The following is a 12,953-nucleotide window of genomic DNA, read 5'->3' as shown; positions in this document are numbered from 1 at the left end:
ACCACCACATCACTCGGGGACACCACCACATCACTCGGGGACACCACCACATCACTCGGGGACACCACCACATCACTCGGGGACACCACCACATCACTCGGGGACACCACCACATCACTCGGGGACACCACCACATCACTCGGGGACACCACCACATCACTCGGGGACACCACCACATCACTCAGGGACACCACCACATCACTCGGGGACACCACCACATCACTCAGGGACACCACCACATCACTCACAGACACCACCACATCACTCACAGACACCACCACATCACTCACAGACACCACCACATCACTCACAGAAACCACCACGTCCCTCTAATACACCACCACATCACTCAGCCCACCCACATCATCACTCAGCACCACAACAGCATCACTCAGCACCACAACAGCATCACTCAGCACCACAACAGCACTACTCAGCACCACAACAGCCCTGTCCTTGCTTGCTACCAACAAGCATTGCCATAGCCAATAGGACTCGCATTAGGAAAGTGTAAGCTATTGGCTTTGTGAATATCAATGCTATTAATTTATATATTTTCAAAGCCAACATATTTAAAAAAATGTCATTTACAATACCAATAGCTCACACTTTCCTAACGCGAGACCTATTGCATTGCAAATGCTTGTTTCTACAGCCTTCAGATGCAGATTTGGAGTCCCATCCAATAGTTTCAAACCGTTTTTTTCAACTCTTTGGAGCAGTGTGCTGAACGATTTTTCTTTTGTTTTTATTATTAATAATATAGCCTCCGCTTCTCACTCTCCGCTTGGTGTAGGTGCCTTGTCTAATAGGATTGCAGGATTTAATGTATGTCGTTCCTGTCCGAATGTGATGTCATCTGTCCATGTTCATTCTCCCTTAAGCTCCCTCATCTGTGACCCTTACATAATATCTTCATATTCTGTCCACAGGTATACCTGCTGTGAGGAGTTTGCTGCAGACGCCATGCTGGTCTTCAGCAACTGCCAGATGTTCAACGAAGATGACTCGGAGGTGGGCAGAGCTGGGCTAGTCATGAAGAATTTTTATGAGAGCCGATGGGAGGAGTTCTATCGTGGGAAATTGCAGGAGAATGCATGAGAAGCCAGGGGCAAGGTGGAAGCTCATCCTGACACTGGAATGGACACCTTTTGGATGTTGAGCCTTGACTGGCAGGTTGCCGACTGCGAACTCTGCCTGAGGGCACACATGCACCTTGGCTTCATTTATTCTAAAAAGAAGTTATGCGCAGTTGCTGAAACCCCAAATGGAGGGCACATGCACTTCTGAAGTGGGTGAAAGCTTAAGGAATGTCTTGTATATTAGGCCTTATCCACCTGATGGCTCCTGTCCAACAAACTAAACGAAGAAAACTTTTTTTGTGGCCTGTAAACCTAAAAATGGTTTTCACGTTCTTGTTTTATTTTTAAATGAAAAAAATAGCTGGGAATATTTAAAATAGCAATAGTTGATAGTGAATGTGTTGGGGAAAAAACTGATAATGACAAAACAACAAAGAGACAACTTCATACTCAGCTCTGTTAAGTTCATGGCCAGTAACGCCGGGTTTTGAGGGTTTCTGACAAAGAACTAGCCAGGCGACATTTCCAAACTGCCTGATATGCGTTTCTCTGCGGTTCTTCGCACCGCATACCTCAGCTGCTTGTCTTTTGTTTCCCTTTTCTCAGGATAGCAGTTATACATGCTGCGCCTAGTCCAACTTGTTGTTCTATGCTTCTCAGAAGGTATCTTGTATTACTAGTGGCCACTTTTCTGGTGACGGGTCCAGAACTTCTTGGAGTTGAAAACTTTTCAATCCATCTGCTTTCTGGTGAGCTTGGCTCTGTTTAGTGTATCATTTTTCCTTAGCCGGCCAATATAGGCCAACTTTAAAATGTGCCTTCCATTGTGTTCTTCATCTTAACTGTTTTTTGTGGTATTGTACTTTATTTTGAATGAAGCATACTTTTTTTTGTTATTCAAAAATTAGATATACAAGAGTTACATGGGGACATAAGTGCTACACGAATGTTCAGTTCTTGCTGTGATATCAGACTGTCAGCTGTGATGTCCGGTTCTTGCAGAGATGTCTGTCTGGTCCCTGGCGTAATTTCAGTGTCTGGTCTTCGGTACGTGTAGTGATGTCACACCCGAAAATCTAGCTTTTTTTGGTAGAAGCCACTGACTGGCATCTAGGTGATTTTAGAATTGCAAGTCTGACATCCAGTTTTTGAAGTAGTGTCAGCGTGTGTGCCATTCGCCTCCTGGAGTGAAGACACAGTCCACTATTGCTGGGGCATCGCTCCATTGATCTGATTTCAGCCTCTGATGGAGGGCAGTGTTTACTTCATGTGAGTTTTAATGTTTAACACAAAACTGCGTTAAGGAATGCATAACGGGTCAGTAAAAGGGATAACTAGAACGCTGAGAACGTGTCAACTGTTCTAACTACCATAGTGCAGTAGTGCAGTAGTCAGAGTGCATTCAGTTCTGGGACCTCAGCAAAAAAGGAGGCTTTTTTGGGCAGTCCACCTTACCCGGCAGAGCGCATTCCAGTACCATGTGTTAATACAAATAGTCCAGCTGGAAAAGCTCACCTGAACATTCCTCTTACCTCTTCAGTTTCCTTTCTTTGCTGGAGTTCCATATTCTTACGACTTCATTTTGGAAACGTGTTTATCTTCAGCAAAGAGCACAAATAATACATATTACAGCTAGACTTGGGCCTCTGTAGATTTCGACTCTCTCAGACTGGTTAGTATTGGCGAATTCTGGAATTGTTTCAGCTGGAAAAAGGCCAATGTTGTCAGCGTAGTACTGGCTTTGGTCCAGCCTCTTTCCCCTCCTCTTTTTCCAGCACAATAGACTCCAGATTTGTTCTCTTTCTTTTGCTTCTTCACAGCCATGAAAAGCAGTTCCATAACTTGCCAACACAAAGGTGGAGAACTTTGGTACAGCACTGCTGAAGTTCTTGGAAATTATTCTGAGTTTGAGAACCATAACCTAACACAATGCTGCCAAAAGCTCTGCCTCTTGAAGTTGGTATTTAACTTTATTATTTTGTCTACTGCCCCACGCGTTCCTAAGTGCGAAAACTGCTGAGTTTGCTTAATTCGACTTTTCAACTTCCAGCAACTTTTCACTTGGAGGCACAGTTCACGTTTCTGTAGTACAAAACGAAGATGCCAGACAGTGTCCATAAGGCATGCTCAAAATTGAAATAGTAAATTGGGCTGAAGATGAGTAGGAGGAGGAGGTAGGGCATCGAACAGACTTCATTAAACAGATTGGCCTTCTGGCTTAACGTATAGTCATTTTAATTCCTGAGTTCGTTCAAGATTTCTGCCCGTTAGGGTAGCTTTTCTCTCACTGCAAACATAAAATTATCCGAGTTAGAAAGCCAACTAGCCATCTTGGAAGGGTGTACATGGTTACAGGTACAAAATGTTCAGTTCTATTTTTTTACGTAATAATCAATCACCCAGTTCCTAAGAATGGTAATATTTTTGAGTAGTCTCTTATATGAAGAGATAGCGCTGGTCTTGGATCGCTTAAATGCGGTGACTCTTGCAAGAATGTCATTGTGTCTGTCTACATTGCTACTGATTTTGGATAAGAACCTGTCCTACTCAATCACCATGTTGATTAGGGAACCGATTCTGCATGAAATGGAGGATACCAGACACCAAATGGGAGTCGGCGCTCATGCTGAAAAGTGTTATCTGCATTCCAGTGCTTCATTGGCCTACACACCCGTGCAAACAAACCCTGTTAGTTCTCTAAATATAAGGTGTATGCAAGTTGTTTTGAAAAATCTCTAAACCGCTCTGCTGGCGGATGCCTTTCTTTGTTGGGTGTTATTTATTTATTTATTTGGGGGGGGGGGGGGTGACTGGTCTTCATCAGCCAATAACAGCACTCTATTGACATGGAGGGGTGGGGAGAGGGAAAATACCACTTATTAGCTCGACGAACTTCGGAAGCAGCCCTAGACATGCTAAGTGGAGAGGGCTCCATTTGGATCTCACATTGATGGTGCTGCAGATAAGGTCCCCTCTATTTATTCTGCATTTTCAGAGTCTGAAAAGCCTGTCTTTGATTTTTGATTACAAAGAGATGAGAAATCCCAGCGTCCATCATTAATGTAAAATAGAGAGCTACGCTGCATTGTTGTTTCCCTGTTTTTACCCTTTCTTGACTGATGATGCCCGCTGAGTGGCCCTCACTTATGTGTGTGTGCTGTTTCATAGCCAATTCTAGATAAAGAATAGTCTTTAAAGTCATATTTACAAACTGAGCGTGACAATCCCCTGTGTATTTCTGAGAGATTTTATTTTTTATTTATTTATTTTTTAAGGTAAGTCCACTAAAACCTGTTCTGCACCCACAACAGCGCATTCAGAATGCATGGAGTGGTCTGCATCATGTTCTGCATGTAATCCAGTGTCTATTAGCCCTGCGGAGACAGAACATTGAAGAACATTGATGGTACATTGGTGCAAAGGGTAATGGTGCCCTGTAGCATGGCTTTACCAATCATTTTAGTTTGTGTTTTCACCTTCTTGCAAACCTTTTACGTCATTATGGTTCCTTGTTTTCTCCATTACTTCACCACCTTAACTGACGAACAAGGGTGTAAATCGCATCACCTGGATGGTGAAACTCCGTGACATCTATGGGTGCTGCAGAAGTGGTCAGGCACTCTGGGCAAGAGAGAACCATGTCTGCAATCATCATATGCCGAGCGAGTCTTGAACACAGCAGCTCCATTGCATCTCACTGGAATGCTGTGGCCAAAACTAGCTCTGCATTAGGAAATTAGAATCTAGACATTACCTTTTGTCCTCCATTTCTTCTCAGTTCACCGGAAGCGCACTGAATAATCAATCCGGGTGGGGTGGGCTGATGGTGTGTATTAATACTCAGTGGAGTTGTAAGGATCCTCTGAAACTGTGTTGTCGCCTCCCTTTCCAAGGTATCAGTCCTAAGTGTTTTCTCGTTTGAGTAGCCTTTTATATAAATATATATATAACCTCAATTTTTTTGTCCTTTTTAACAGAAATAGTTTAAAGAGAAAATGACTTGACTTTATAATATGCATAAATATTTATATTTTATGTAAAAAAAAAAAACGGTGTCACAAATGTTAGAAAATGTGTTTTGTGTGTTATTATCCTTTCTTGTGGTGTTCTGAAAAGATGGTCTTTACTTCTAAAGTGTTGCTGGTTTTTATGACTTGATTTCTTTTGGGTTTGCTGTATGTCCTTGTTTTGCTCGTTTAGTTCCCTGATGGAACACAAGGAGAGATGATCGTGTACCATTGCTCCATAAGTCTCATCTCTAGGGCTTTGTATTTGTGGGACTGCTCACTTCAGCATAGTTCAGCTTCCCAAATGATCTTAGATATGGATGTGACAAAGTCTGTAAACATATGAATTCACAGCTCTAGCATCCTTCATTTTCGGACCTTCTGCGTACCTGTTCAGCCATCCTGGCTCTCGAGCAGACCACATCGAATGGTGCCATTCGGAGGCTATGGCTGATATTCAAACTCTTCTTAGCGCTCTGTGGGAGTTTTATTTTTGTTTTGCTTATGGTTGCACTAGATAGTAAACTGTGTCACATAAAGCAGAGTGCTTTGGAAAAATAGGGCAAGATTTATATACTCTCTTTTGGTATGGGATCTTGAGAGCCAGAATTTGTTGTCATATTTGTATGTGTTGTTTGGTTAGAATTGTTTATGTATTAATTGGCCTTCAACTTTCCAAAAGATTTGAAAAGACAGGTGCGGCAATGTCACAATATTTAAGTTGTGTTTCCAGTGGTAAGAATATGTGTTATCAAGTCTTCAAATCATAAGGATTTTAAATTTCCTTTTATTTTCAAAATCCTTCCAGAACAGTATCGAGGTAGTTAAGCTTCATGATGAACAGACCCTTCCAGTCCTGATTTATTTATTACTGGACTCGTAAATGTGTTGTTGACAGTATTATGGGTACCAGTTAAATGAGGTAACTTTGCTTGCTCCCCTCTTGCTCTATGTAGGTCAAATCAGACTGGATAGATGGGTGAAAGATGAATAGGCAAGTCCACCCATGAGTGGGGGCCTCTTGCTCTTCACGTTTAGCTTACCATTAGGCTGTGATATTACTGATACTGAAGATGTATTTTATTTTCTCTATTCAGTCTGCCCCAACCACCTTTAGTATATGTTCCTTCTCCTTAAGGTGGTTTCTGCCCCCGAAAGGCTGATGGATTGACTCTGAAATACTCTGTTTATTCAGGCTTGTCTTTGTTATTACACATTAAAAAAATCAGCAGGCCTTTGAGCATTTAATTCAGAGTTCCCTCTTCTAGGCTATGGCACTGGAGATGAAGGGATGCAGCCTTTGGGGATGCAGAAATTGGACATAGGCAGTATAATCAAAGGGTTCAGATAGTTACAATCCCCCTCTCGTTCCTGCCACCGACGACCCCCCCCTATTGATACTGTCCTACACTGGATTACAAAATTCGCCATTTAATTTTGTCACTGTACCTTGTGTGTTTGAATTTTTGATAAAACGTAGTTTTTTTGTTCTTTTTGGTGTATTAAAATTTGCTTTCTATATTTTTAGGACCAATCTCCTTTTACAAAAAAAGTTACAAATAATAAGTTCACAGAAGTTTGTCAATAAAGGTGTTGTCCCCAAAGTGCACCAGTAGGCTGTGCTTTGGCAGTTAAATAAACAGAAACAACTTTGTTAAAAAAAAAGTGTCTTGTCTATTTTCTGGGATGGAGAGTCATGAGTAACCGCTGGACCATTGCTGTGCAGGCTAGAAAAATGTGTTTCTAGCTTTATTTTACAGCGTATAATAAAGCACTGAATAGCACTGAAAATGTCTGAACACTAGCTGTAGTCTCTACACTTTTTAGGGCTCATACTCTAACCACTCAGGTGGAGCTCTATTCTCCTCCCCCCCACCCCCCCCCCCCCCCCCCCCCCCACCCCCCCTAACTTCGCGATCTGTGCTCCAGGCTGAGATTCTTTTTTTTTTTTTTTATCTTCATTTTTTTGGTGTCTTTCTGCGTCTTGTGACGAAATACATGCTTTACTACTCCACTTTATTTTTTTCTGTTATCTACCGATTCCATATTAGCTGCTACGTTTTCCAGGCTGTCCCTCCTCAAACAAACATGGGCAAGGCATTTGCCTTTAAAAGGCAAATGCTGACCTCTAGGTTTTACCAATGCGTTTTATTTTGAGACTTCCTAAAGACCTATTGTCAGTTTACCACACTATTAGATTAGGTTTAAAGCCCGCCCATTGCTTACCACTGGTAGGCTTTATCACTCTCATTTGCTTGCGTAATCGATGACTTCACTTTTCCATCTGTTTCTCATTCCCCTGGAGCATATCCACTTTACTTGTGTCCTTCCACTGCTCAATTTTAGGGAACTACTTTTTTCTTTTTCATTCGCGAGTCCATGAGAGTGCATGTGTTTGTCAGCTGTCTCCCTTGTGTGCTTCTCTCCCTCTGTCCGTATTACTCGCTCACCCATGTGCTTCTTTCCCCTCTCCTTCTATGTTGCTGTCGTCCATATGCTTGCCTCTTTGTCCCTCTCCCTTGTGTGGGTCCCAAACCCCACCACCCCGACCAGCTCCTCTTTTTTTGCTCATTTACTTCCATCCCTTGTGTTACCTCCACCACCCAAGAAACATGCTCCTATTTTGTGGCCAGCTCAACCATTGCGTGTCAGTGGATTCCCCACCACTACCCCCCTTCCACCAAACCCCCCAAGGATCTGTCTCAAAGGTGTGTGATTGTACGAAGACCCCAGACCAGTGCAGCAGGCCATAAAATGGCATGGAGCCATAACCTAGTCCGATGCCGGCAGGTGCTACAGGAAGAGGGAAGAATGGCGCTTGGCACCAATTTACTCGGGCAAAGTGGTGGGGGAGGCTAGTGCGTGAAATGTGAATGGCACAAACGGTACTGCATTGCATTGGCAGCCCCCCTGGACATTTGATAGGGCTAATCTGGCCCGGGAGCCGCAGCTTAAAATGATCTTAATCAGTGCTTTAAATGGGCCGGTACTCACCGGTAATGAGTACCGGCACTTCTCAGATGTATCACTCTGAGTACTGGCACTTCTCTACTGCCCTAGAGAGTACTTGCGAAAAGTAAGGCTCGTTGGCTGTGCTCGTGAGCCGGAGTGGAATGTGCCTCTGGCAGCCAAGGCGCCGCTTCAGCAGCCCCCCATCTGAGCCCCTGCTGAGCTATTCAGCGGGGCTCATTTGAATAATGTCCAGTGCTCACAATCATGCTGTGCTTCACAGAGCAGGGTCAGTTCAGGCCCTGTGCTGTCAATCACAGTCACACTATCCTGCACATGTGTGCAAACAAGTGTCAGATAGCAGAGGTTTCCGACGGAGTAGTCAAAAAGAGCATGATACAACGAGTCACAACTTTAATTGAGAACCTAATGAGGCAATAAACGTATTGATAGTGTAAATGTTATGGATGGATGAGTGAACAAGGGTGGATGGATGAATGAATAGATGGATGGATGAGTGAAAGCATGGATGCCTGGGTGAAAGGGGGTGATGATTGGATAATAGGGCGGATGATGGGTGGATAAGTGAAAGATTTGATGGATGGATGGATGAATGAAAGGAGGGATTGAGTGAAAGGGTGGATGAAATGAAAGGGTAGATGGAATAAAGCAGTGAAAGTGTTGATAGTTAGATGAGTGAAAGGATTAATAAATGAGCGAAAGGGTGGATATAGAGATGGATGAGTGAAAGGATAGGTTTGGAGATGGATGGATGGCTAGGTTTGAATATGAAGGGTGGACAGACGGAATGGTGAAAACTGAATGATGGATGAAAGACTGAACAGACGACACAATGTAAAGGTTAAATGGTGGACATCAGCAGATAAATGATAGGATGAAAGAATGAATGGATAGATCTATCGAAGAGACAAGCTATCTTCTGGGGAGGGTCATGATGACTTGCTTCGTTTACATTGTGCCATAAGAGCTTTGGGTCGAAGTGTTTTTTTTTTCAGTGGGTTTGTATGTGGTTGGATGAGTGAGCAAGGGTGGATGTATAGATGGATAGATGAGTGAAAGCATGGATTGCTGGGTGAAAGAGGGTGGATGATTGGATAAAAGGGCGGATGATGGGTGGATAAGTGAAAGATTGGATGGATGAATGAAAGGGAGGTTGGATGGATGAAAGGGTGGATGATGGATGAGTGAAAGGAGGGATTGAGTGGATGGAATAAAGGAGTGAAAGGGTTGATGAATAGATGAGCGAAAGGATTAATAAATGAGCGAAAGGGTGGATATAGAGATGGATGAGTGAAAGGATGAATGGATAGGTTTGGAGATGGATGGATGGATGGATGACTAGGTTTGACTATGAAGGCTGGACAGACGGAATGGTGAAAAACGAATGATGGATGAAAGACTGAACAGACACAATGTAAAGGTTAAATGGTGGACATCAGCAGGTAAATGGTAGGATGAAAGGATGAATGGATAGATCTATGGAAGAGACCAGAGATATCTTCTGAGGAGGGTCATGGTGATTCGCTTCATTCGCTTGGTGCAATAAGAGCTTTGGTGCGACGTGGGGGTATTTTCAGTTTCTTCCTACGCATGTGATGAAAAATATATGGTTTTGTGCCAAACAACAGCAATTAACAGTATGGCATTAAGAAGGTGCATCTATTGCAAAAAAAGGAAATGTTAACATATTATAGCTTTTCTCTTTCATTTTGTGTAATGAGTTAACTTGCTTTGTGAAGTAAGCCCACACAACCACAAATGATGGGACAGATATCATTTATTAGCCATAAGTCACAAGAGTTCCCAGGAACTGACAAACAGAAATCCTAGGACAGGATTCAAAGCTAAACATTCTGTAACCATAGGAATGGACATGACCAGGTAATGTTCTGATAAACCATAAACATAGAAGATGGAAACTAGATTACTACACTTTGTTAATATAAACACATTTCTCATGTGTTTTGGTGTGTGCTGCAACTATTATAGAAGAAATGAAGTATCATCATGTCTTGCCTTTAGCCCGCCCCTAGTCCCACCCACGCACTACACCTCTAGCTCATTTTAATGAGTACCTGCACTTATTTTTTCCCATTTAAAGCACTGATCTTAATGGCCCCAAGCAGCACATTTGCCGTAGAAAACAGAGATACTGGAAGGGTGTTGCACAAGCAGACATTCACTAGAGAAAGAGAAGCGACAGCTAGCCCTTAACAGCACGCTTGAAGTGGAAGCCCATTCCGGTTGGTGTACAGGCCGCATTTTGAAGTTCCTAGAGGCTAGGAGCGATGGAGAAGCCATTTGGGTTAGAGGGGCTGGCACAAAAGGGGATTGTACCGGACAGGCGGAAATGGCAGTGAGAGAGACCACACCCAGCCTGCACAGTGGGAGAAAGTGGCTCACGACTACAGAAAAGCACAGTAGCCAGCCTTGAGGAGCACGGAAGCGGTACTCTGAAGAAGCAGGCACAGGCAACCGCATGAGGCCTTTGGTGTGCGCTGAGGCCCTGCTTCCAATAGGATATTGGGTGGAGCCAGGCCCAACGCACTGGGGTTGAAAAAGGGGGAACGGCCCAGTGGTGCATTACGGTTAAAAGAGAGAAACCGGCAGCTGTGCCCGGGGACCCAGTGGTGACAGTGGCCTCCAGGGAGAAGCAACAAACAGATGAAGAGGCAACTATGGAGGATGCAGAGGCACAAGGAAGTGACCAGATGGCAAATGTGATTCAGCAAGCAGGACTGCATGGCAATCGCTGATTTATACGCAAGTGCTGGGGAAGGACATTCCAAGGTCTGTGAGCAGCCAGAGGATGTGAACAACGAAGGGCAGTAGGAGCGAGCAATTACAGTAGAGACAGTTGAGAAACCCAGGAAGTGGCAGCGCACACCAGAACCATATTCCACCGCAGCTGCCAGAAAAAAACAAGCATTTGCAATGCAATAGGTCTCGCATTAGGAAAGTTTGAGCTGTTGGTATTGTAAATGACACATTTTTTATTTGTGTTGGTTTTGAAAATAGCGAAATTAATAGCTTTGTCATTTACAATGCCAATAGTTATAACTTTCGCAAATGTGACACCTATAGCATTTGTACTGCAATATGTGTTGTATTTACGTGACTTAGATGTATTGATATTATAAATAACAATGGCTTTTATTTTTTTTATGAATTAATACTAAAATAAGTTATTGAAATTTATAATGGCAATAGCTTAAACTTTTGTAAATAATGTTTGTGAAGATTATGTTCAGTGTATTTTATTCTGACGCAAATCCTAGAACAGAAGTGAAATATTAACATCTTTTTGTGACATTTGTAATAAAGCTTGAAACATTGGGAGAACATATTTAAACCAGTTGTTGTTGAATGGTTGCACAGATTGATACTGTGGTGGCGCTGAGTGATGTTGTGATGGCGACGAGTGATGCTGTGGCGTTCAGTGAAGCTGTGGTAGCGCAGAGTGATGTTGTGGTGCCCCTGATTGATGTTGTGGTGCCCCTGATTGATGTTGTGGTGCCCCTAAGTGATGTTGTGGTGCCCCTGCGTGATGCTGGGGTGGTGCGATAGAAAGAGTGATAGAGTGAGGGCTATAGAGTGAGGGTGATAGATAGAGGGCGATAGATGTGTGTGGTTGTGTGTGTGGTGTGTGTGTGTGGTTGGATGTGTGTGTGTGTGGTTGGATGTGTGGTTGTGTGTGTGTGTGTGTGGGTGGTTGTGTGTGTGTGTGTGTGTGGTTGTGCATGAGTGTGTGTGTGGGGGGTTGTGTGCGTGGTTGTATGTATGTGTGTGTGCGGTTTGAGAAGATGTATGTGGAAGAGAGCAGCAGATCAGCACAGGTGAAGAGAACAGGGAGTTAAAGAATGAGGTGGGGTGGAAGAGAGCAGCAGATCAGCACAGGAGAAGAGAGCAGGGAGTTAGAGAAAGAGGCGGTGGAAGAGAACAGCAGATTAGCACAGGAGAAGAGAACATGGAGTTAAAGAAGGAGGCGGGTTGAGGAGAGCAGCAGATCACCACAGCAAAAGAGAACAGGGAATTAAAGAAGGAGGTGGGGTGGAAGAGAGCAGCAGATCTGGACAGGAGAAGAGAAGAGAACAGGGAGTTAAAGAAGGAGGCCGGTGGAAGAGAGCAGCCGAGCAGCACAGGAGAAGAGAGCAGGGAGTTAAAGAAGGAGGTGAGGTGGAAGAGAGCAGTAGATCAGCACAGGAGAAGAGAATAGAACAGGGAGTTAGAGAAGGAGGTGAGGTGGAAGAGATCAGCAGAAGTTAACAGGGAGTTAAAGAAGGAGGTGGGTGGAAGAGAGCAACAGATCATCACAGGAAAAGAGAAGAGAACAGGGAGTTAAAGAAGGAGGTGGGTGGAAGAGAGCAGCATAGCAGCACAGCAGAAGAGAACAGGGAGTTAAAGAAGGAGGTGGGGTGGAAGAGAGCAGCATATCAGCACAGGAGAAGAGAACAAAGAGTTTAAAAGTAGGCGGGTGGAAGAGAACAGCAGATCAGGAGAAGAGAACAGGGAGTTAAAGAAAGAGGCGGGTGGAAGAGAGCAGCAGATCAGCACAGGAGAAGAGAAGAGAACAGGGAGTTAGAGAAGGAGGCAGAGTGGAAGAGAGCAGCAGATCAGCACAAGAGAAGAGAAGAGAACAGGGAGTTAGAGAAAGAGGCGGGTGGTAGAGAACAGCAGATTAGCACAGGAGAAGAGAACATGGAGTTAAAAAAAGGAGCCGGGTGGAAGAGAACAGCAGATCGGCACAGGAGAAGAGAACAGGGAGTCAGAGAAAGAGGCGGGTGGAAACGAACAGCAGATTAGCACAGGATAAGAGAACATGGAGGTAAAGAAGGAGGTGGGTGGAAGAGAGCAGCAGATCAGCACAGCAAAAGAGAACAAGGAGTTAAAGAAG

General features: G+C 43.9%; 1 protein-coding gene across 8 annotated transcripts in view; it reads left to right on the top strand.

The window, feature by feature from the left end:
* The window catches only part of BAZ2A (bromodomain adjacent to zinc finger domain 2A), a 1,275,716-nt gene extending 1,268,962 nt beyond the window's left edge, over positions 1-6,754 (top strand). For all 8 annotated transcript variants that reach the window (XM_086959424.1, XM_086959462.1, XM_086959400.1 and 5 more), the window contains one exon: positions 933-6,754. In XM_086959424.1, the coding sequence (XP_086815550.1) occupies positions 933-1,101 (169 nt within the window). In that variant the 3' untranslated portion in view covers positions 1,102-6,754. The remainder of the gene's footprint in view (positions 1-932) is intronic.
* The last annotated feature ends 6,199 nt before the right edge of the window (positions 6,755-12,953 follow it).

Source organism: Lissotriton vulgaris, chromosome 1_1 (genome assembly GCF_964263255.1).
Source record: "Lissotriton vulgaris chromosome 1_1, aLisVul1.2, whole genome shotgun sequence".
Classification (NCBI taxonomy): Eukaryota; Metazoa; Chordata; class Amphibia; order Caudata; family Salamandridae; genus Lissotriton; species Lissotriton vulgaris.
Note: the sequence above shows the minus strand (reverse complement) of the source record. Positions and strands in the feature narration are given on the sequence as shown.